The 26868-nt window shown below is 36.7% G+C and overlaps 1 protein-coding gene across 9 annotated transcripts in view; it reads left to right on the forward strand.

Moving 5' to 3' along the window:
* Positions 1–26868, forward strand: part of cu (NADP/NADPH phosphatase nocturnin) — a 271415-nt gene that overhangs the window by 232173 nt on the left and 12374 nt on the right. For 8 of the 9 annotated variants that reach the window (XM_069844946.1, XM_069844952.1, XM_069844944.1 and 5 more), the window contains 2 exons: positions 19377–19600; positions 25545–25610. In XM_069844946.1, coding sequence (XP_069701047.1) covers positions 19377–19600; positions 25545–25610 — 290 coding nt within the window. Of the gene's footprint in view, positions 1–16048; positions 16099–19376; positions 19601–25544; positions 25611–26868 lie in introns of those variants that run through there. The other variant, XM_069844949.1, reaches the window with a different exon arrangement.

Here is a 26868-nt window from a genome sequence, read left to right on the forward strand (position 1 = left end):
CTCGATCACAATTACAACTTCAATTTGACTGCGCCCGTAAGAAATCGTTTAGCCTTTTCTTGAAAGTGGTTATTGTCTGGCAGCCCCTTATCTTCTTAGGGTAGCCCCTATAGTCCTCTCTCTCTCTGTTGTACAAAGACTTACACTGCAGCCTGAGGCTTATTGTGCTTACCACTCCTATTATGTGAATGATTGAATAGCCGAACGGTAGCGCTGTTGTGCAAGTACAGCACGCCGCACCGTGAACTTAACCTGGACTTTGTATGGATGATGATGATGATCATGATCATGATTATGATGACGATAGGTGAATTAATGTTGACGAAATGATCCGAGGTCCAACGCCGAAAGTTACCCAGCAATTCTGCTTTAATTGGTTGAGGGAAAACCCCGGAAAAACCCCAACCAGGTAACTTGTCCGAACCAGGATTTGAACCCGGGCCAGACGCACTAATCGTTACTCCACTGCGGTGGACTAGTCCTCCTTTAATGAAAACTTAGTCTAACAATCGGTAAAAACTTACGCGGACTTGATTTAATGCCGTAAACAATACAAAGAAACTAACTTTGTTTCGAAAGCGGTATAAGTGACAACTATAAAAGAACTAAGAAGAGGTCGTCCTAAAAATTATGTTCGTTTAATACTCAAAACACTGTATCGAGATATTTCTTCAAACGCTTGCGACGTCAACCGTTGGAATTCTGTGGGCTAATGCCCACTCAAATTTAACAAATTTAACTCGAGCTCGCTCTTCTGTCCTTTTCTCTTCCACAGAAATATTTAAAGCAGCCAGAAATTTGTTTCATATCATTTCCTATCCATGTCATTCATATTTTAACAACTGTATTTAATTCATAATTTTTCCCATGGCATCTCTAACCACTGTGCATAAACTGACAATGTCCATCTTTTAATTTGTTCAATTAAATTTTATCTTTATGTTAATTCTCGTCTACTTATATTCATTCGTAGTTTCTGCCCGAGGACAGGTCCTTCACTGCAAACCCAGCATTATCCAATCTTTCTATTTTCCGCCTTCGTCTTAGTGTTTGTTTTGTCGCATACGATACGTATACTGAATCCTAACGTTGTCTGCTATATTTGAAGGGTTCAGAGCCATAGCGGGCCAAGTGCCATTTATTAAAAACGGAGAAAGCAAGGGTTAAATTAAGTGAATACCATACTTTAATGAAGATTGACATATCATTTAGTTTTAATGTGCATATGTTTCATTGAATTAATTTTAACCCTTGTTTTCTCCCTTTTTTAATATATGGCGCTTGGCCCACTATGGCTCTGAATACCATAGTTTAATGAAGATTGACATATCATTTAGTTTTTAATGTGCATACCTCATGTTATTTCCTGTATGTTTCATTGAATTATGGCATTCACTTAATTTTAACCCTTGTTTTCTCCCTTTTCAATATATGGCGCTTGGCCCACTATGGCTCTGAATACCATAGTTTAATGAAGATTGACATATAATTTAGTTTTAATGTGCATACCTTATGTTATTTCCTATATGTTTCATTGAATTATGGCATTCACTTAATTTTAACCCTTGTTTTCTGCGTTTTTAATATATGGCGCTTGGCCCACTATGGCTCTGAATACCATAGTTTAATGAAGATTGACATATTTAGTTTTTAATGTGCAAACCTTATGTTATTTCCTATATGTTTCATTGAATTATGGCATTCACTTAATTTTAACCCTTGTTTTCTGCGTTTTTAATATATGGCGCTTGGCCCACTATGGCTCTGAATACCATAGTTTAATGAAGATTGACATATTTAGTTTTTAATGTGCAAACCTTATGTTATTTCCTATATGTTTCATTGAATTATGGCATTCACTTAATTTTAACCCTTGTTTTCTTCCTTTTCAATATATGGCGCTTGGCCCACTATGGCTCTGAATACCATACTTTAATGAAGATTGACATATTTAGTTTTTAATGTGCAAACCTTATGTTATTTCCTATATGTTTCATTGAATTATGGCATTCACTTAATTTTAACCCTTGTTTTCTGCGTTTTTAATATATGGCGCTTGGCCCACTATGGATCTGAACCCTTCATATCTTCTTCTGCCTCGAATTTCAACCCGTTCATCATTCCTTCCAATTTCTTCTCAGTCGTTAATTTAACCAATTTCCTTTTCTCTTCCTGATCAGTTACAAGATTATTCTTTCTTCACCCACTCTTTCTAGCACAGCTTCATTTCTTATTCTGTATGTCCGTTTCACACATTCCATTCTTCTCCTTGTCCACATTTCGAATATTTCTAGTCGTTTCTCTTCACTTCGCCGTAATTTCCGTGTCCCTGCCCCCATACATGTCACATTCCAGATAAAGCACTTCACTAGTCTCTTCTTTAGATATTTTTGTGCGAGATCGTGCGTATTTGCTTGGTTTCCGCACAAAACCAATCCGCGGAAAGTCTAAAATTCCACATTCAGTATTCCCAACCTAACACACATAACAGTTTCCCTCTTCTTACCGCTTAAGTGACATATTGATTTTACTGCTTTGGGCTTTTAACATATTATTTTTAGAGACGTTCAGTATAGTAATAATTATAAATTGGAAACTTACCACTGCAAAATTAAACTTGCCGATGTTATTACTGCAATATGTTATATAAATAATATTGTTAAAATATTAAAATGAAAAATAAATCATTACATAACATTACCGTTTGTTTTGTTCGCATTTATAGACTGGGGGGGGGGGGAAAGACAGACGTATATCACGGCCTGCTGGAGTATAGTAAACACAGAAAACATTTTAAAGCAACAATGTTGAAGATAGATATTTTTGTTTTGCAAATTTGCCGTCATTGAACAGAAACCAAGATGGAGATTTCATTGCAACTGATTAGAAATTTCTCTTTCAGGTATGTAATAAACGATCTTCGCACAAAATAATGTACGATACACGAGCGGTATGTTTTCTTTCAATTCTCGGAAATTAAAAAAGCTCAACTACGTTTCGCTTTTTCAGACTTTTCCTCGAACATGAAAACTTCAACATACCGCTCTTGTAACGCGTATTACTATTCTCAAAAGTTCGCAGAAAATGGTGTATTAAAATCTTCGTTTGCCATTGCTGTTCCCCTGCAAATGGCAAATTACAGAGTGATTTATATAGAACTGACACATTTCTTTCATTAATTGTTTCAAAACGAATTGTGCTAGCGACAACTTATTATACCTAAAATGTAGAGGAATTTTGGGAGATTATTTACCTCTATAGCAAATGTTGAAAATGTCCTCCATCCTGCATAAGGCACAACTCAACACGTCGTTCCATGTTACTGGCCACTCGTTGGAGGACTCTGTTGTCAATAGCTTGAATCTCCTGTGTGATGTTGTGCTTCAGATCGTCCAATGTCTGGGGACGTGTGGCGTAAACCCTGTCTTTTAAGTAACCTCATATAAAGAAGTTCGGCGTTGTCAAATCCGGAGATCTCGGTGGCCACAGGTTCCTGGAAATTATTCGGTCGTCAAAGAAACTTGCAATTAGTTCCATGGATTCATTTGATGTATGGCATGTAGCACCATCTTGCTGAAAATATCCTTGACTCGGCTCTACATCGTCCAGTTGCTCAACAAACTCCATGAAAATCAGTCGGTACTCTGCAGTGTTCACAGTCTGGTTAAAAAAAATTGGCCCCACTATTCTCTGTGCGGATATTGCGCACCAAACTCCGATTTTAACCGGGTGCATAGGTGCTTCATGGATGGCATGTGGATTTTCGATGGCCCAATGGCGTGAGTTCTGTGAGTTCACATAACTGGATAAATGGAACCATGCTTCATCTGTGAACCATGTGATGGAAAATATGGCATGATTTTGCACAATGAACGTCTGAAACCAACGACAAAAATTCAATCTTTTATCCTTATCTGGTTCCTGTAGCTGATGAACAACCGTAACCCTATATGGCTTTAGGCCTGCACTTTTCGCAGCTCTCTGACACATTGAGTAGATGTACCCTGTCTCCTGCGACAAACGTCTTAATGATTTTTTGGGTGACTGCTCCAGTCGTGCTCTTACGTCAACAACAACCGTGGGAAGCCTAGATGAACGATGCTTGCCCTTTTTACTCACCAGAGATCCAGTTGTTTCCCATTTGTTTACCACTCCCAGTATTGTGTTTCTTTTGGGAGGATTGCGAACATCAAATTCTCTCTGGTATGCCCTTTGAGTAGCTGTAATTGAATTCGTAATCCAGTATTGCTTCACAAGGAAGAGTCGTTGATTTAATGTGTACTGCATTTTCACGTTGACACAAAATGTCGAAAACATCTGCCAACAATAGGAATAAAACATAAACATCTGCGCATCTAGTGCTGCCAACAATAGGAATAAAACATAAACATCTGCGCATCTAGTGCTGCCAACAATAGGAATAAAACATAAACATCTGCGCATCTAGTGACAAGGAATCGAAACTCCAGAACATTCTGGTTAATTTGGTGCTAAAATTGGGTCATTGAATGAATTTCCAACGGAATAATTAAAGAAAGAAATGTGTCAGTTCTATGTAAATCACTCTGTAGTTATCAATAGTAACATTTAATATTACGAAAATATTTGTCTTGGCTAGTAACAATTCACTCCTGTAATATATTTCAGTGGTATCGTGTACGCCTATAAGGAAGGAGGGTTGCTCGCCTTGAAGGAAGTTCTATTCGGTCGAGTGCCCTTCAAATTGCTACTACTTCTAAACTCATAATTACCATAAGAAACATGACATTGCATATGATTTGAAAATTGTGTAGGATGTTCTCTGCTAAGATAGAACGTTATCAATTGTTACTATAACGTGTTTTATTTCATTTTGCAGGTAGTATAATACTCTTAATGATTGCGAATGTCAGGTGATTTATGGCGGTTCCTTCACCTTATCTCGCTATCACCAATTCCACGCATTTTAAATAACGTAGTAGTTGATAAGCGTTGTTGAATAACCAACAAAAAATGATTACTAAAATTACTGTATTCCATGATTTTAGCTAATGCCGTTTTATTTTGTTTTATTTCATGGAACTTCAACTTATTTCGATTGATGATAGTTGTAATTAAATTCATGGATAGTATATTCAATTACATACGACAGGATAGGGCAGATCTGACCTTGGAGCCATTAGTGGATAATCAACGCAATTAAACATAGTCTCGGAATTTCAGTAACCTTATATATCACTGCAGTACGATGGGAATAAAATAGGCAAGGACATAATTATGAAGGAAATGAGGCGTGAATTATTTCTTTGTATACAGACAAGAATATGTACAGCATTAATATGCCAAAGAAAAAAAAATAGAAATACTGTCCTTCATGAATGTGTGTATCGATCGAAGACATTTTACTAAAACATGAAGAGTTTGTATCATTGAAAGGTAGATTTGTTATTTATAATTATTGTTAATATAATGGTATGCTTCTGATATTATTATTTTTTTTTCTCGTTATTTATACTCGCTTTAACACCTCTGGTGATATCGCGAGTTAACTTTCTGTGTGAAATCCGAAGGCCTGTGTACTATTGTTGAGGCTGGTTCTATTGTTGTGAACTAGATGGCGACTGTATATGTATTATTGACTTGTTATGAATATGATTTCGGTGATGAATGACGCCGGTAATATTCAGGAATATTGTGGTCCGAATTTCCTGGTATTTGCCTTACGGTTGAGGGAAAACCCTGAAAAAACCTCAACTAGGAAATTCAACCCCATCGGGAATCGAACCCGGGCCTTCTGCGTAAGAGACCAGCATGCTGACCCCTACATCATAGAGGTGGTCTATTATTATTATTATTATTATTATTATTATTATTATTATTATTATTATTATTATTATTATTATTATTATTATTGAACATTCAGTATTAATTGACTTTTTCTGCATAATTTTAAAATAGGTAATATTTTCATTATTCTGTAACATTTTCCAACGAAATTTATTTGTGGATAGTGGGGATTAAATTATTTTAACCACGATGTTTACATTTGGTTATTAATGGAGGAAAATTTGTTCCGGCACTGGGCGCTCTAACCACTGAGCTACGCCGAGACTCAATCCATGTCATCAGATCGAATCTTTCTCCTTTGGTACTTTCCCTTAGTGACCTTATTCCATGAGCCACCGGTGTCGCTCAGTCGGTTAAGGCGCTTGTCTGCCGGTCTGAAGTTGCGCTCGGGCGCGGGTTCGATCCTCGCTTGGGCTTATTACCTGGTTGGGTTTTTTACGAGGTTTTTCTCAACCGTAAGGTGGATGCCAGGTAATCTATGGCAAATCCTCGGCCTCATCTCGCCAAATACCATCTCGCTATCACCAATCTCATCGACGCTAAATGACCTAGTAGTTGATACAGCGTCGTTAAATAACCAACTAAAGAAACTTTATTCCATGTTCTATACACACACACACACACACACACACAAACACATTGTCAACAATCATCAACTCATCAATCACATTTGGTGGCCGGGACTTCACAGTATATAATGCACTCTTGGCGGATTTTTCTCCGTTAATATCCAATTGTAACCATAACAGATAATTCTGCTTGAAAGAACAACACAATCTTTAGGTACAGTGTTTACTTATTTAAATAATTATATCTAACGGAAATTTTAACATTAATCATTTAAGATAATATATAATTTATATGTAATAATCATTGTTACACAAGGACCAGGAGATATTAACATACATGTTACTGGTACACAAGGAAATAAAGTTCATGAAAAACATTTCCATAGTACATAATTGCCTTTACCGTATTCTCTCTGAGATCGTTCTTTGGATTTAGTATAGGGCGGAGTGTCGTTCATTTGTCTGTCATGATTTTACATGATTGGCATTTATTTACTGCACGCTCCACTTTTGTTAACAAAGTAAATCACGCACGCTTTGAGAAGAAACGTTCTTGTCGGGGTGATATCAGGTTCGTCGTGGAAAACCCCCTCTCACGTTCGGCACCTGAGATTGCAACACTGTTTACAGCTGACATATTAGTTTTTTTCGTCATTGGTGAGACGTTTCTGAGCTGACAAGCAAACGTTCTGATGGGGGCAGATAAAAAAGTTATTTTTTTTTCTTCCTCCATGTTAATAATGCCAAAAGAAGCGCTTATACAAATTTTGACCACGTGACCGTAATTACGAGGCCGTCTAGAAAGTGATTTTCCCTGGGCCGTTTATAGAAAAAAAACACAATTACCCTACATGGAAATATTTACTGAAACAGATACAGCAATTGTTGCGCTATTTGTCTACATATCCCCCACTTGAATTGAGACATTTGTCATACCATGGGATCAATTTTTGTGTCGTAGAAGTCAGCCGCCTGAGATCGGAACCAGAGTTGACTGCGTCTGCACCTCTCTCTGTCGATCCCATGATATGAGAAATGTCTCAATTCCGGTGGAAAATATTTTGAAAATTAGCTCAAATTGCTGTGTCTGTTCCAATAAATTTGTCCAATGAAATTGTGTTTTTTTTCTGTTAACGGCTGCTGGTGAACTTATTATTTTTTTTACGGCCTTCGTAATTGCGGTTGAGTGGCCAAAATTTGTATAAGCATTTCTTTTGACATTATTAACATGGTGGAAGAAAAAAAAAATCACTTTTTATCTGCCCCCATCAGAACGTTTGCTTGTGAGCTCTGGACATCCCTTGCTGAAATTAAGCCCTGCCTGACATAGATGATTAGAGAGATTTGCCCCCCATTCCGTCTTACGTCAATGATACAAACCCGTTAGGAACTTTCCTCTCCGCGCGATGCAAGAACCTAGTATGGATACTGCAGACTCTCTCCCCTCGACCTTGAAACTTGTAATGACGTTACGATTAATTTATTTGCATTCCATTGAAGGTTAATCTGTAGCAGGAATGTTGTGACGTTTACGGCAACGTTAAATTCAGAATTAAGTATATATATATATATATATATATATATATATATATATATATATATATAACTTAAATGTACGAAAAATAATACGAACTGTAGCTTTTTCAGATACCTTCCGCATACCAATTACAGTATTTAGAATGTTTCTGGTACAGTCATAACTAAGGAGCGAATTTCTATCACATGTCATATTTTTTCCTATGGGATTGTTTCGGTTTTCAGATGATTTAAAAACTTGATTCCAAGCATTCTGAAGAAAATGGAAGGGTTTTTATTGGTCATATAACATTCACTATCTCTTCTGTTTAGAATCATGCATACTTCTACTCCGAATTATCTATTATCGCGCTTTCAATTTCTTAAAACTCTTCGAAACCGACATCAAGCACTTCTTTCTATCCCTCATCATAGAACGTCTTTATACTCATCTTCCTATTACTGTAGAAATACCTCGCCTCTGGAATTCGTTACCTAATGACGTCAGGGACTGCCGGACTTTATCACAATTCAAAATTAAATTGGAAAATTTTGTCTTAGTTAATGTTTTTAGGTATTGCTAGAAGTATTGATTTGTGTTTTTTTTTTCTTTTTCTTTTAAATCTAGATTAAAATTGCAAGTTTCTTGTTTATGTTAGTTAATTAGTTAGGATACAATTAATCATGATACTTAATCACTCATTTAAAGTTTGTGTGACTGCAACCTGTGTATATTTTTGTTTGGCTTTACTTTCTTTATAGTGTTTTTTTCTCTTTTTATTTCTTGTGTAGCTTTACTTTGTATGTAGTGTATTTTTTTTCTCTGTTTATTTCTATTATTGTATTTGTATTCCTGGTGTTGTGGAAGAGAAGGCCTGATGGCCATAACTACACCAGAATAAATAAATAAATGCATATTTGGACCGTTTTTAATTTTGTATATTCATTACAAAACTGCATATTAACGTTATATTTTCGAAATAACTATGCATATTTAGGCATTTTTTAAGTTTATAGCATATTTAGTAAAAATTCGCGTCATAAGGCTATATTTTGCGCATTTCTCACATTTAATGTATTCATTCAAACCATATCGAGCCGTGGTAATATGTAATACTATGAAAGTTTTTTGGGATAGCTCTAAAATACCTATATTTTCGGAGAAATAATAGTGATTATGTGTAAAACAAATAAAGTATAGCACATGTTCTTTCACGTAATATTAAAATACTATAGGGTGTAGCCTAATTTAAAAATGTTATCGATGACGTAACTCGCATAGAATAGTTGCAAAAATATTTTGTTTTCATAAAAATAGACCAATTCTTTCCTACGTATACAAAATTTGGCGTGTTTGGGCTTTTTGTCCAAAGTTACCTCATTGAATTGTACTTAAGTGTTAAAAAAAACTTACTTCTGATAAACCCTGTATACAGAACAATCGTGTGGATAATCCTGGGTAATTCATTAATAACAACTGCTTCGTGAAGTTCTGTGCAAGTGTTTCGATTTTATTTAAATTAGCTATTAGCTGTAGTGAATGGACTTCTGTTAGGAGAAACTTTCATGGAATTCAGGACAAAATGGTTGAGATAAATAGACATATTCGGGAGTGCGATTTCGGATAGTGATAATGGGGTATTTCTATTAACCCTTAAATTGGCAATGTATCCTATAGGATACAACAGGTTAATAGGCTATTTGCTATAATTTTAATAGAACAATAGAAAATAGTAATATGTGTTACAAGAGCGGTATGTTGAAGTTTTCATATTCGAGGAAAAGTTTGAAAAAGCGAAACGTAGTTGAGCTCTTTTAATTTCCGAGAATTGAAAGAAAACATGCCGCTCGTGTATCGTACATTATTTTGTGCGAAGATCGTTTATTACATACCTGAAAGAGGAATTTCTAATTAGTTGCAATGAAATCTCCATCTTGGTTTCTGTTCAATGACGGCAAATTTGCAAAACAAAAATATCTATCTTCAACATTGTTCCTTTAAAATGTTTTCTGTGTTTACTATACTCCAGCAGGCCGTGATATACGTCTGTCTTTTTTTCCTCCAGTCAATGGAATCTTGTTGATTTTTTTCACGGCTTCCTTAATGTTACTTACATCACGAATGCAGTAACTTTAGTGGAGTTGTAGAGTTTACTTAATTTTTGCAAATATTTAAAAACAATAATTAACAGTGCAATTTAGGTGAAATTGCAGTGGTAAGTTTCCAATTTATAATTATTACTATTTTGAACGTCTCTAAAAATAATATGTTAAAAGCCTAAAGCAGTAAAATGAATATGTCACTTAAGCGGTAAGAAGAGGGAAATTGTTATGTGTGTTAGGTTGGGAATACTGAATGTGGAATTTTAGACTTTCCGCGGATTGGTTTTGTGCGGAAACCAAGCAAATACGCACGATCTCGCACAAAAATTGGTAGGAAAATTAAAATTTCACAATATTATTATACTGCACAACATATAAAATATGGTCATTGCGATAGTTGTTTTCTTTACGGTCCGACAAGGTTTAATAAAGTAGTGTGAGAAATGAAGTTTTGTCAATTTAAGGGTTAAAAATATCTTAACACACAAGAATAGGCTTGTATAAAACCTTAGCACAGCCAGTATTAAGCTATGGTAGCGAAGCGTGGACTGTGAAGAATAAAGATGTCAGTAGAATAACAGCAAGTGAGATGAGGTTTATGAGAGCAACAGCTGGATATACTCGCTGGGATCATTAAAAAAATGAGGACCTAATGCAAGAACTTCAAATAGAACCCATTATGCAGTTCATCAGCAAATATCAACTTCAGTGGAAGGGTCATCTCGAACGAATGAATCGATGCAGAATTCCAAAAGCACTGCTTCATTATCATCCATATGGCAAAAGATCTCTAGGCCGTCCAAAGAAGAGATGGACTGAAAATTCTAGTTTGAGACCGTAACAGGCCACTTGGCCTAATACTTGTTAGGAAGATGATGATGATGATGATGATGATGATGATGATGATGATGATGAAAAATATCTTAATCTCTTGTGGTTGTGTTTAGGTCATGTACCTGTCATTAAAAAAAATCTTAATCTGATTGAGAAAATATTCGTGTAATATTATTTTGTTCCAAAAGAGTACAAAATGCATTCTAACGAATATTAGCATTTTTGGATACGATTCTAAGGCGCTACAGTATAGTCTAGTAGTCTGATTTTTATAGGTCTCCGGTCTCTAAGTGAAGAGTACAAAGTAGCTGAGAAGGCGATATGCATTGCATAACCATTGACTGGACTCTAGGTCAATGTTTGTCTTCACTTTTTGACTTATGCTCCTAGGTGTGTCTAGAAACGATACATAGGCCTATCAGTAACGGGTAATGTCAACCTTTGGCTTACAAAGCGCATGCGCAGAACATGTCTACTGTAATCTACATTTCCATTCATGTTCGTACTCGCTCATCCTCGCCATCGATTTCGTCAGCGCATTCAAGAGAACGAGCTCAGTTATTGCACGTGTTTGTGCAGAATTTCATAAAACGTTCAGGTCGTAGCTGAGGGCTAAATGCTGTGCAGCGAAAGTAGTGTGGTTTGATACTTGTCATTCTGTAAGATCTGCTGTATAGTGAATGAAAAATTATTAGTCTTAAAAAGGAATTGGCTGGGTCACTGACTAAGATGAAACTTCTTAATAATGATACATTGAAATGAATGGTATATTTCGATAAAATTACAGAAAATTACGTTAATTTCGAAATGAATACTACAGTTACGTACCTCAGAATTAGACTATGTTTAACTATTGTCGACCTAGTTGGCGAGTTGGTATAGCGCTGGCCTTCTATGCCCAAGGTTGCGGGTTCGATCCCGGGCCAGGTCGATGGCATTTAAGTGTGCTTAAATGAGACAGGCTCCTGTCAGTAGATATACTGGCATGTAAAAGAACTCCTGCGGGACAAAATTCCGGCACTTCCGGCGACGCTGATATAACCTCTGCAGTTGCGAGCGTCGTTAAATAAAACGTAACAATGAACTATTTCTGTCTTTATATTCTCCTTATTTATTAATTCCCCCCATTTGTGTACGAATAATAATGAATTCATTATGATGTCAGATTCATTTGTTTTTTTTTAGTAGGTTATTTTACGACGCTTTATCAACATCTTAGGTTATTTAGCGTCTGAATGAGATGAAGGTGATAATGCTGGTGAAATGAGTCCGGGGTCCAACACCGAAAGTTACCCAGCATTTGCTCATATTGGGTTGAGGGAAAACCCCGGAAAAAACTTCAACCAGGTAACTTGTCCCAACCGGGAATCGAAACCGGGCCACCTGGTTTCGCGGCCAGACGCGCTAGCCGTTACTCCACTGGTGTGGACTTCATTTGTTTCCTCTATGTTTTATCATGCCTTGCCGAATTCGAAACGACTTTGTTTTAAACACATATTTTCAATCATCCAAGGCCTGCTGTAATTAATTATGTTAACCGCATAACAGAAAGTTCTACTGGATTTCTTAAAGCCAAGCGCATTATAGGCTTCACGTAAAAAATTTAAACAAGTCAGTGAAGCATAATTTGAATTGGTGTTCATTATTTCAGTTACCATAGCAACAACAATAAAACAATTGATTGAAAAGGAAGTATCTGTAAAAGATACACCGCATTCTTTTATGAACAACTCTATATTATTACTTTCGAAAACTTAGTTTTTACCAAAATTACTGGATTTTCAAATCTTTCGTGACTTTTGTATAACCGCATATTTAAAAGTTGAAGTACAGAGTCTTTCGTAAGAAACGAGTCTATCGAAAAATCAACTAACCTATTTTGTATATTATTTCAATGTACCGAAGTACATATGATATTTCCATGCAGATATTCTGCGTCATCATATGATGAAAGAGTGATGGAACGGAGAAAAATTCTCTCCGGCGTCGGGATTTGAACCCGGGTTTTCAGCTCTACGTGCTGATGATTTATCCACTAAGCCACACCGGATACAACCCCGGCGTCGGAAAGAATTGTCTCTGATTGAGTTCCAACTCTTGGGTTCCCTCTAGTGGCCGCCCTCTGCACTACGTCATAGATGTCTATGAACATAGGACCGAAGTCCACACATGTGCTGAGGTGCACTCGTTATGAGTGATATGAGAAAGACGGCGCTTATTCCGTCGGATCTCGGCCAACTAGTCACTCATAACGAGTGCACCTCAGCACATGTGTGGACTTCGGTCCTATGTTCATAGACATCTATGACGTAGTGCAGAGGGCGGCCACTAGAGGGAACCCAAGAGTTGGAACTCAATCAGAGACAATTCTTTCCGACGCCGGGGTTGTATCCGGTGTGGCTTAGTGGATAAAGCATCAGCACGTAGAGCTGAAAAGCCGGGTTGAAATCCCGGCGCCGGAGAGAATTTTTCTCCGTTCCATTACTCTTTCATCTTATAACCTATTTTGGACAATTTTTTGAAATTATATTCATTCTCATGAGAAAGATCCCTTCCCGGTGCCGTACAGTCGATTTGGAAACAAACACCCCCTCCCTCCGCCGCCAGAAGAAGCTACTTATCCATGTGTAATGTGCATTGGATGCCAACTTAAAATGACCTGGAGCATGGCCTTCTATACGCCAAGGATAATGGCATACGGCCAAGCCTGTACACATTGTTGTGATAGATTGGAATGATAAAATGCCACGCAGCCGCTTAACGTTATTGCAGAAGAGAAATATTGCTCCCTGGTTTAAACTTGGAAACAGTGTCTCTCAAATTAAGCGTTTATTCCGTAGACGAAGTGTTTCCAGGCAGGTGGATCGGTCGCACAGGCCCAATCCGTTGGCCTCCGCGATCACCTGATTTGACTCCCCTGGACTTCTTTTTCTGGGGATTCATCAAGAATCGTGTCTATGCGACTAAGCCACGCGCCATTCCTGAATTAGTGGAACGAATTGAACACACGATACAAATGATCAGAGTCCATGAAGAGTTGATATATCGCTTACATTTGCGCATTCAGCAGAAGGGAAGATTTTTTTAAATTTTACGCCATAATTTGTCAACAATTGAAACTGTTTTTACGTTTATATGTTTTAATAAAGACTTAAAACATTAACCATTTTTTCGTTTAATAGCTCTGGCGGTGAGGAGAGGGGGTATTTGTTTCCAAATCGACTGTAGGGCACCGCGAAGGGTTCTTTCTCATGAGGATGAACATAATTTCAAATGTTATCGAAAATGACTCGTTACTTATGAAAGACACTATATTTTTGTGTTGGTCTCTATGACAACATGATTTAAGGTAGAACATGTGAATCCTATAGATTCAAAATTCCCTATATTTCTCAAAGTAAAGGATTTGGATAGTGATTGGTGGCAAATAGAGAGAATATTCAACCTAATAGTAACTTTTAACAAACCATTTGCTTTAAATTTAGTGGTTTTTTGAATTCAAACTACATAAGCCATTGGAATTCATTCTTAACAACCAATATGTTGGCATAACTCAGTTCTGAATAAAATGGTCTTTAGAATGTTTTGAATCTAGAGGATATATGTGAGTCTTACGGAAAAATAATTTGTTTTTAAGATAAATTAGAAATGGATATTTAACACGAAATAACTAAACGCGATAAGTGGTTTCGTGAATGGAAAAGAATTCAGTCACATACAAGTGCATACGAAAGAAGTGGTACTTAGACGAAATTGTTTGTCGTTAATCTTCCTTTCTATGTCATATTTTATCTCTTCATTTGATACCGATATGATTGAGGTTTTGACTGATATGTACATCTATTATCAGGCAGTACATCTCACTTGACGATATGTCAGAGGAAGAACAATAATTATTATTTGTGTGCATCTGAAATCTGATTACTTGATTACTGTAATATGTAGCTAATCGGCGATGTATACAATGCAGAGGGAAGGGAACTGGCCACCCTACCCCATTATCTCCTGGCCTAGTTGTCTCATAAGTGGTGCCCATGTTGGTATCACTTGTGAGGTTCAGATCTGTCTTCGGACAGTTTACTAAACAACATACAATCCAAAGCGGTGTAGGGGAAGGTATACAAGGGGCAATCAATAAGTTTCCGGACTGCCCTGAATGTAGGATCATACAGGACATAGGAAACTGAGAAGTTATCTAGAACCATTGAATCGCCTGTAATCTATACTAAATGCATCACGTGAAAGGCAGAGAAGACCGCTGATCATAAGGTGTATATTGAGAGATTCGAGAAAAAATCGCAATAGTTTCTTTACATGTTCGTGTCCGCCGAGTTAGCTATGTGGTAGCGTGTCTGCTTTCAGGCTTTCAGACTAGCCGGCCCGGGTTCGATTCCCGGCGAGGTCAGAAATTTTCTTGTAAAAATGTTATATTGCAGCAATATTGTAACTAGTTAATCAGAAGCAAATTAAGAAATAATAATGAAATTATTTACGAATCAGTATTTTCTGCAAGAATTTCAAAATTAATTGATCATGCGATAAGTGACGTTTTGTCTTGTGTAAATCTCTTCGTCATTAATTTTTTACATGATTGTATCTTAACTGATATCACTAATGACGTCATGCAACCTGTTTCCCCCCTCTCCGGTTAGAATTATCTTGTCACGTGTTAACGTGTAAACAAAATGCTTCATCTATCTTGTCCTTCAGCTTCCAAGTAATTTCAGTATATTTTCCCAGAATCGGAGACGATTGTGTTTTTCCGCATTTTTAAAGATGTCGCAGTAGCATTGAGTCATTCGAATTCCTGTTTTATTTCCGGAGAGATAATATCATATCGAGTCACACTTGTTAAAGGAATCGTATTGTGTTTTTTTTTTTCCTTTTTTGTTAAAAGGCACTCAATGAATCACTGCTGTAATTGATTTGCAATCGTCTGTTCACGGTAAAGAAACGTCACTTTATATCTGATGGAAATAGGCGTTAAAAACGTTTATCTTGGCTAAATGATTCGTCTGGCTCAAAAGACGTCATCAGATCCAAAGATACCCATTGGCCTCTTGTTCTGCACAACGTTTCTCACGGCATAAAAACTCCCAAAATAAATACGAAACAGACGATACGAAAACAGTTCTTCGTTTGAGTTTCATTTCCATAGTATAATATGCCTGATCAGTGCTAAACGCCGGTTTATTATTCCACGAGCATTGGTTAGAATGAAGACTTTCATTGGAATTAAGTTATATTTGGGGTGAGTACGATATAGGATGCCAATTTTTTTCCAGAATCCTCCATTTTCTTCACCTTTACAAATTTCATATCACCAGCACAGTCTAGTATATGCAGTCACGAAGCTTGAGTTGTTGAGGGTGCTAGGAACAATAGACTGTGCCGATACTATTTCGCATTGTCTGTAATGAGGCGATATTAGCGATCCTAATGATTAGCAACTATCTATGGATGCATATTTACTACGTATTGAGCTTCGTGACTATATACTAGACTGTCACCAGCATTGTCCATTTTACATTACCTTTCTCCTTGTTTCATTAAAAAAAAAAAAGAAAAAATGGCACTTTTCTCTGAAAAGCTGACAACGTTGAATTTATTCAAAGCAACATTTCGCAGGACCCATCACAGAGTTATATAGGGACCTACTTTTAACGTACAGGGCTTTCATTTCAAAACTTTTCAGTCCAAATAACTAATTATTTAAACTGAATTCAATTTAAACAAAAACACGTCAATTTAGATATTGAGGGGGAAGTCTGGAACCAGGCTTAATTGTATTTTACATTTCACCCCCCCTCCCTCACTTTCAGTCACCCCATTTTGAAATTTCAAATGGCACCCCTATATTTTTATACTTAAATATGAAAGAGCATTCAATTGTTTATACACTTCATTCATTTGTTTTCGCATCTTTTATTTTTCATTGTCTCCTGGCAACCTGTATTTTTGTTATTATCAGTTGATTGTGGGATGAAAACACAGCTTATTTTGTGTAATTTCCTAAATTAGGATGATTTATGTTCTCTCTTGAAGGGTATACACCATTTTAAAATAATTTAATACACAAACACAGCTATTACGTGAAATGCTCAATAAGTTTTTGTAGCTTTATTCTCTTCAGTTCTAATCAACTATAACAACAATCCAGGTTGCCAGGCGACGATAGAAAACAAAAGATGAGAAAATAAATGAATGAGGTGTATAAGCAATTGAATGCCCTTTCATATTTAAGTATAAAAATATAGGGGTGCCATTTGAAATTTCAAAGTGGGAGTGGCTGGGGGTGGGAGGTGAAATCTAAAATGCAATTAAGCCTTGTTTAAGACTTCCCCCTTGATATATAAATTGACGTGTTTTTTTTTTGTTTAAATTGAATTCAATTTAATTAACTGCTTATTTAGAGTGGGAAGTTGTGAAATGAAAGCCCCGTATGTAGATATACAGGGTGCGTCAGAAAGAACGGATGGATTTCACATGGCAAGAAAATTGTAAGGATTCGTCAAATCAAAAATTTATTGTTATCAACATATTCACCAATACATGCAGTTTATTTATGGAAAACAACATAATCCATATGATGTCCTTGGCTTTCAGTGCAGGCATCGAGGCTTTTTCTGAAGTTCGCCATCACTTTCACAGACATAGCTGGTGCAATTGCCACGATTTCTTCACGAATCGCCGTCTTCAGTTCGTCCAGTATATGTGATCGATGTTTACAAACTTACGGCTTCAAATGGTCCCAAAGAAAGAAGTCGCAGGGCGCGAGATCTTACCGTAGCCTCGGACAATCTCAGTGCAATAGCATGTTTGCGGGCTGATCTTTGAGGTGGCCAGAAAACCTAGTGTCTGTCTCCACATTTGCAGGTGTACACGCGCTCCGTGTTCATTCAGGTGATTTTTTCTTTAATGTTGAACCTGTGATACGAAATGAAGCCACCCACCGCAAAATTGTATTCCGAGTTGGAATCCTAGCGTGACGTCCGATGTCGAAATGAGTCCTGAGTGGCGATCACAGACTCTTCATTTTTCAAAAATATCTCTACAATGAAAGCACGTTGTACACCAGACCAACACCATGTTCTCAATTAAAACTGCATTCTCTGGCTGACCCAACAGTCGTGGTCCCCCTCACTATATCCCTCCCCTCGGTGCGTATCGATAGTTTGAAATCCATCCGTTCTTTCTGACGCACCCTTTATTTAGACAGTTTTCCTCCAGAAGTTTGTTTTATGTTCCAGATGTATCAAGTATATATTATACTTAATCACGGATTTGTTTTGTTATATATTTTGGATATCTATTTATGTATTTATTTACACTGCAAGTGGGCAAGCACCCGGTGGCAGTGGTATATACAATATTAACAATACACAATAAAATGATAACCAATACACAATAAAATTTACAATACACAATACAATTTTACAACACATATACAATTTTACACACAATACAATAATAATACATAATACAATTTAACACAATAATAATAAAACATAAAATAAAATACCTCATTTTACAATACAACCTACATAATTATCTATTAGGTCCTACATAAGTTTCAATAGTCTTTCACTTTACTCTCATCTCATTCCCTGTAGTGGCACTATGACGCATTTCACTGACACTTTAGCACACATTTCACTGACACTCTGTAACTCATTTCACTGACACTATAGAACATATTTCATTGACGCTATAAATTATCACTGATCGGAACTGTTCACTGCACTGTAAAACCATAACTTCACTGACTCACCTCGCTTCACTGATACAACAGTTCAAATAAGTCAAATAATTACACCCTTATGCATACTTATAAACAGAACTACATTTAAACTAAACATTTCTAGTCTAAGGCCCTCTTACACGCTAGTTTTAAATAATTTACAATTCAAACCTAGGAAGTAAACTCGTCAGCTTAAAAAAATTAAATGTTGAATGTCACCTTAATTTTAATTTTCACTTTATATACAACTTTTTAAATTATTCTTGAATCTCCTTAAGGAAGGACAGCCCTCAAAGACCGCTGCAGGTAGTTCTATTTAAAAATGAGAATTTACCTACATCCGTTTTCTGTTTCCTACATTTGATTTTAAAATCATGATCGTTCCTACCATAGTACGTTGGCTTTTCTAACCGAGCCGTTATGTCTACCCATGCTTTCTGACCTAGATGTGCTCTATACAATGATGTTATTCTAGTTTTCCTACGTCTGTTTTCCAAAGTTTCCCATTTAAGTACAATATATTATTTAAAATTATGTACGTTAATTATTTATGTTTCGGTCCGCAGCCATAAAAACATTGTACAGCCCTTATGCTTACCAATGTCCGCAGTACTCCGTAGAAAGACAGCGTTCGTACCTCGTCTCGCACACGGACCATTGCTGTGTCTATTTGTGGGGTCCACTGTAATGATAATGATGTTGATACCTAATAAAAGTGACAGTGGTGGTGTTGGTGGTGGCTGGAAGGAGGTGATTCGAAGTATAACATGCGGTCGTTTTCTTTGCAGAATGGGCAGCTTCACGTCGGCGCCGAAGATCCTGAACGAGGACACTCAGGACGCGGACGTCGAACTGCCGGAGCGTATGAGTCGCGACGAACTGCTCCAACACTGCCACCAGCAGCTGCTGAACTACCCTTCACTCGTCAAGCGCTGCTTCCGACGCCTCAGCCAGCAGTTCGGAGATACCGCGTCTGGCCTGCGAGTCCTGCAGTGGAACGTGCTCTCCAGGGGTACGTGCTGAGCCTGTAGTACAAGCGTGGTAACAGAATCGAGGAAAAGTTACAGAAGGCGTGACAAAGTCGAGTCTTCTCTATTTCCGAGATTCTGTTACGCACTTAACACAAGTATTGCATACTATTTTGTGCGAGATCGTGCGTATTTGCTTGTTTTCCGCACAGAACCAATACGCGGTAAGTGTGAAATACCACATTCAGTATTCCCAACGTAACACACATAACAATTTCCCTCTTCTTACCGCTTAAGCGCGACATTCATTTTACTGCTTTAGGCTTTTAACATATTACTTTTAGACACGTTTAACATAGTAATAATTATAAATTGGAAACTTACCACTGCAATTTCACCTAAATTGCAATGTTAATTATTGTTTTTAAATATTTGCAAAAATTAAGTAAAGTCTACTACTCCACGAAACTTATTGCATTCCTGATACAAGTAACATTAAGGAAGCCGTGAAAAAATCAACAAGACTCCAGATGCCGATGTTATTACTGCAATATGTTATATAAATAATATTGTTAAAATATTAAAATGAAAAATAAATCATTACATAACCTTACCGTTTGTTTTAAGTTCGCATTTATAGACTGGGGGGAAAAAAAAGACAGACGTATATCACGGCCTGCTGGAGTATAGATGTTTTTGTTTTCTAAAGTTGCCGTCATTGTTGGTAGAGCAGCTGGCTACGGACTGGAAGGTCCGGGGTTCGATCCCAGGTGGTGACAGGATTTTTTCTCGTTGCCGAACTTTCAGAACGGCCCCGAAGTTCACTCAGCCTCCTATAAAATTGAGTACCGGGTCTTTCCCGGGGGTAAAAGGCGGTCAGAGCGTGGTGCCGACCACACCACCTCATTCTAGTGCCGAGGTCATGGAAAGCATGGGGCTCTACCTCCATGCCCCCCAAGTGCCTTCATGGCATGTAACGGGGATACCTTTACCTTTTAAAGTTGCCGTCATTAAACAGAAACCAAGATGGAGATTTCATTGCAACTAATTAGAAATTCGTCTTTCAGGTATGTAATAAACTATCTTCGCACAAAATAATGTACGATACACGAGCGGTATGTTTGTTTTCATGTTCTCGGAAATTAAAAAAGCTCAACTACGTTTCGCTTTTTCAATCTTTTCCTCGAACATGAAAACGTCAACATACCGCTCTTGTAACGTATATTACTATTTTGGTCGATCTTAATAAAAAAATAAATTATTATTAATCATTAATCATATTAATTTTTAATAAATAGTTTATTTTTGGACGCTAACATTTTCGTGTCCATGTATTGTGGGTCCCTATCACCACGGCATGGCGCGTCCTCAGGTTGCGGATCGAGGAGACGGCCTCCAGATATGGAGGGTAGCTGCGAATATATTGAATAAGCAGTCGATGAGGGGTGGTCCTCCAGCTTGGGGGTTAGGCGAAGGGCTAACAACCCATCACCGTAAAAAAATAGTTTGTTACGAATCCTTCAAATAAACCTCGGAATGAGACTGATTCTCTGGCACGACCACAGCAAAGGAATAAGGTTTTGAGATTTGGTACTTGGAATGTTAAAAGTCTATAAAACAAAACGGTGTTTGAGAATAAGGTGCTTAGGAAAATATTTGGGGCTAAGAGGGATGAAGTTACAGGAGAATGGAGAAAGTTATATAATGCAGAACTGCACGCATTGTATTCTTCACCTGACATAATTAGGAACATTAAATCCAGACGTTTGAGATGGGCAGGACATGTAGCACGTATGGGCGAATCCAGAAATGCATATAGAGTGTTAGTTGGGAGGCCGGAGGGAAAAAGACCTTTAGGGAGGCCGAGACGTAGATGGGAAGATAATATTAAAATGGATTTGAGGGAGGTGGGATATGATGATAGAGACTGGATTAATCTTGCTCAGGACAGGGACCAATGGCGGGCCTATGTGAGGGCGGCAATGAACCTCCAGGTTCCTTAAAAGCCAGTAAGTAAGTAAAGTACATTTTCGCGTGTGATCGCCGTTTGTTATTTGTCGAAAGGAGGTGTCATTCATTTATTATTCGGCGGTGATTGTGAAAATGTTGTAATAAGATACAGGGTGATCCGTTGAATTTTTTAAGTTGTGTAGTAATGTATATGGTAAATTTTAAAGCAAAATTTAGTTAAATAATTCACCCATAGTGAAACAGAAAAAACATTTAACCTTGATTAACAATTTTTACAATATTTTGAATATATTTCCTCATGTTATGTCTGTGATATTCATAAATCAGTAGATCTACTTTGTAAAACACAGGCTGTAGAAAACTCTTCAAAAATTTCATGTAAACAGGTTCAGTAGTTTCAAAGAAAAATGCATCTAATTTTGAAAAATGTCAATTTACTGAAAACAGCACTTAAGAAAAAGAAAAAGAAGGGTGTATGAATTACATGCGCCGCCATATTTAAGGAGGCCATGTAAAGAGATTATCTACAGAGATACTCCCCACAATATATAGGGGAGAGTCGGGTAGTATCGGACATCGGGTAGTATCGGTCGGTGCGTTTTTTTCATCTACCACCATATGGTAGTACCTGAATGACATGGTTACGTTTCTCTATGCGACATTACTGAAACATAACCATGTCAATCAGGTACTATCATCGTGTGGTAGATGAAAGAAACTCACTGTCCGATATTACCCTATGTCCGATACTACCCGACTCTCCCCTATATAATAGTTTCAAACCGCAAGTTTTGTACTTTTTTTTAACACAAAGTAAAAAGTCTGATTTTTGACTGCTAATCACTACTCAGTCCCCTTAATCTAAAAAATATGATAATCCGTACCCTAAAATATTTTCATAAATTAAGCGCATAATACATAAAGTTCAGTAATTTCCTCCGTGGTGTTGTTTAACATGCTAGATAGTGGATCAGAAGTTCACTAATTTATGCCTGATTGTCAACGATGTGTTTCTAAGGTTCAAGGAAATTCCTTGTGATAACCATTTGCGGAAAGATAGGAATAGTACAGGTCTCGTGTTGTGGATTTAGACCATGCCAGTACGGCGCGAAACGTTCTTGTTACATAACCTACTTCTCCTCATTTTAGTTTCTAGCTCAAAGTAATGTCAAATATCTTGGAGCAACAGTAACAAATATAAATAATACTCGGGAGGAAATTAAACATGGAATAAATATGGGAAATGCCTGTTATTATTCGGTTGAGAAGCTTTTATCATCCAGTCTGCTGTCAAAAAATCTGAAAGTTAGAATTTATAAAACAGTTATATTACCGGTTGTTCTTTATGGTTGTAAAACTTGGACTCTCACTTTCAGATAGGAACATAGGTTAAGGGTATTTGAGAATAAGGTGCTTAGGAAAATATTTGGGGCTAAGAGGGATGAAGTTACAGGAGAATGGAGAAAGTTACACAACACAGAACTGCACGCATTGTATTCTTCACCTGACATAATTAGGAACATTAAATCCAGACGTTTGAGATGGGCAGGGCATGTAGCACGTATGGGCGAATCCAGAAATGTATATAGAGTGTTAGTTGGGAGGCCGGAGGGAAAAAGACCTTTAGGGATGCCGAGACGTAGGTGGAAGGATAATATTAAAATGGATTTGAGGGAGGTGGGATATGATGATAGAGAATGGATTAATCTTGCTCAAGATAGGGACCAATGGCGGGCTTATATGAGGGCAGCAATGAACCTCCGGGTCCCTTAAAAGCCAGTAAGTAAGTAAGTAAGCTCAAAGTAATGTGGTAACTATTACCTATACGAAACTTAAGTTTGTAATATAAATATTATATTCTACATTCTTGTTCATGAATCATTCCAGTTCTCTGGGCAGTGGTCTTCTGATTGTTCAATCACGTTTCCTTTGACGTCATTTGTTTTGTTTAGTTTTTTCGTCGGATGTAAATATGAAACTTTTCCTAGAACTTATTGGCCGCAGGAAATATTCCCATCATAAGACACTGAATAATCTTTCCATGATAAACTTCAGCTTTGTTTCAAATACGTACATTTGCTTCCTGTGGAATTCCACAAGTAAGTGTGTATTTTGTTACATGGCAGCAACGCGTGGGCAGTGATTGTAAAAATTAAGCACTAAAACAGACAGATCTCCATACACTGCCTATTAGTCTGAGTTAGGTTGAGTTTGCATAATTTTACGTATTAAAAAAAAAAAAAGTAGAAATCATTTGAACGAAAAGAAACAAAACATCGGGAATGTCTTTCCTGCAAATAACACATACCGTTTCCCTTATTTAGGCCTTTCAGAGATTGTGTAACTTTCATTATTGGGATTGTGCTTTCACAAATTCACAGAACGATAATTTGAAAAATATTTAAAATATAACTGTGGAGTTTTACTCTTTACTCTATGGCTATTATCACAATTAATTTGTCGGTCTATTTTTAGACACCCTGTATAGTATACTGTATATACTTGATTACAAAAAATAACCTCCGGGTTCCTTAAAAGCCGTAAGTAACTTAAGTATATAATATAAAATTGATTCTCTGTATTCTCTCAAAAGAGCAGAAATATTATACCTACACGGCCATTCAACAAACAACATTTTATTTGCAATATTCGTATACATGGCAACATTAATTACGATCATGTTTTATATATTACTTACTTACAAATGGCTTTTAAGGAACCTGTAGGTTAATTGCCGCCCTCACATAAGCCCGCCATCGGTTCCTATCCTGAGCAAGATTAATCCAGTCTCTATCATCATATCCCACCTCCCTCAAATCCATTTTAGTATTATCCTCCCATCTACATCTCGGCCTCTCCAAAGGTCTTTTTCCGTCCGGTCTCCCAACTAACACTCTATAATGCATTTATGGATTCGCCCATACGTGCTACATGCCCTGCCCATCTCTAACGTCTGGATTTAATGTTCCTAATTATGTCAGGTGAAGAATACAATGCGTGCAGTTCTGCGTTGTGTAACTTTCTCCCTTCTCCTGTAACTTCATCCCTCTTAGCCCCGGATATTTTCCTAAGCACCTTATTCTCAAACACCCTTAACCTCTGTTCCTCTCTCAAAGTGAGAGTCCACGTTTCACAGCTATACAGAACAACCGGTAATATAACTGTTTTATAAATTCTAACTTTCAGATTTTTTGGCAGCAGACTAGATGACAAAAGCTTAAGTTTATTTATACACGCTGTAACATCTGTAGTCGTATCGCGTATTTTAGGGTCTGTGAGTATATCAGTAGGCCGCTTTTTTTTTTTTTTTTTTTTCTTTATTGTTGAGTTTCTGTTCCTATTGTATGTTGTAGAATGGCTTGTGTTCATGTAACTGATTTTAGATTTTGATTAATGTTTGTGATATTGGTGATAATCATGGCATGCATGTGAATTTCCAATCCGGCATTTGCCTTTGTGACTGAGGTAAACCATGACAACCCCAGTCAGATTGGTCGACCATGGGATTTGAACCAACTCGCTTCATCATAATTTGTATTAATTTAGGCAGCTACATCTAATTTAATACAATATTATCCAAAATAAAAATAAAGTAAAATAATAATTTAAATATATATTACGCCTATCTTTTGCGAAATTGAACGTCCTTTTTCTGAAATTACTTTTACATTCTTCAGAACTTTATATTACTGTTTCAGAAACTGAAATTTATTTCTCCGAAATTGTATACACTTTTTCCGGATATAAATTGAACATTTTCCGAAATTGAGATTGGAAATATATGCCGGTAGTTGTCCTATTTTTCTTCAGTACTCTTATGAGAAAGACTTGTGTAGCGACTAAAATTACACTCGACAGAATTTCACTGCTTGAATTGTGAAGGACGTCCGCAGGACATCCGACGATAAGGCGTCCGTTGCGAAGCATCCACTCCGTTGTAGGCCTACGATAGAAACAGCGTCCTGATAGGACATCATGCCTTATAGATCACTAACATGTGTTTCCGTCCATTTGCAGTTTGCGGTGAGGCGGTTTCTAGTCCATATCACATCCGAGTGCTGCAATGGAACGTCCTCTCACAAGGTGAGTGAATGTCAGTGGCGGCTCGTTGGCTTCGTCCAGAAAAAAAAAAAAAACATAGCCAGTAGACATTGTGGATTTCGATATTATTATTATTATTATTATTATTATTATTATTATTATTATTATTATTATTATTATTATTATTACACTTCTCTTTCTCTTCGAAATCTTGAACTCTTCTATTCCTTCGTACCTGTCGTCTCGCTTCACTTACCTTTCTTCCCACCATAATCTGAACACACGCTCTCGTCATGAAACAATACTAACAATACCATCCCATCGCACCTCCTCATACTCATCTTCTTTCACAGTAGCCCTGCCAAGACTCTGGAATTCGCTACCTGCTAGCATCAGGGACTGTCGAAATAAAATTGAATTCAAACGAAAACTCACTAGGCACTTGGTCAGTAATTGATTACTTGTAAATAGTTTCTTTAATCTATCACAAAATATTTCAATATTCAGTAATTTCATCACTATACAATTTTGTTATTCTAGATTTAATTTGTAATTCAGTAAATATAAAATATTCTTTGTTTCTCTATGATAAATTATCTAGCTTTAATTATTCAGGTAATCTTTTCGTACTTTGATTTTATTGTAATTGTAAATTTAATACTAACTGTAATATTATTTGTAATTGTAATTGTAAATTTAATACTAATTGTAATTTTATTGTTGATATTGTAGTTGGAATCTCCTGGTAGAGGGGCAGAGAAGGCCTGACGGCCTTATCTCTACCAGGTTAAATAAATAAATACTACTACTACTAAATACTACTACTATTATTATTATTATTATTATTATTATTACTGTTATTATTATTGTTATTATCATTATTATTATTAGGGCTAGGATATTGATGACCTATAAATCATAAAAAAATGTCCTAAAACAATGCATTTATGACTTAAAAATCTTTCAAAAATGCCCTTAAAATGCCCTAAAAATGTATCTTACGTAATTGGCTTAGTAGGAAAAGAGTTTTGTACTAAATATTTAGACTAATAATTAAATTAAATTCTAGTACTAACATTTAAGTTTATTTAATTTTACACAATTTTTTCTTAAGTAGTACACTTAAATTAATTACCTATTTTACCTGATGATGTTTCTATGTAGTCCACCATAAGGCCACTCTCATCCGGAACTAGCAGGTATAGAGAGGTCTATATTGAAGGGGTGGTTGGACTGATTCATTACATGAGGTGTACTATGTTAAAATGACAATATTTGTGTAGAAAAACGATTAAAATGT

Source organism: Periplaneta americana, chromosome 14 (assembly GCF_040183065.1).
Source record: "Periplaneta americana isolate PAMFEO1 chromosome 14, P.americana_PAMFEO1_priV1, whole genome shotgun sequence".
NCBI classification, from domain to species: Eukaryota; Metazoa; Arthropoda; class Insecta; order Blattodea; family Blattidae; genus Periplaneta; species Periplaneta americana.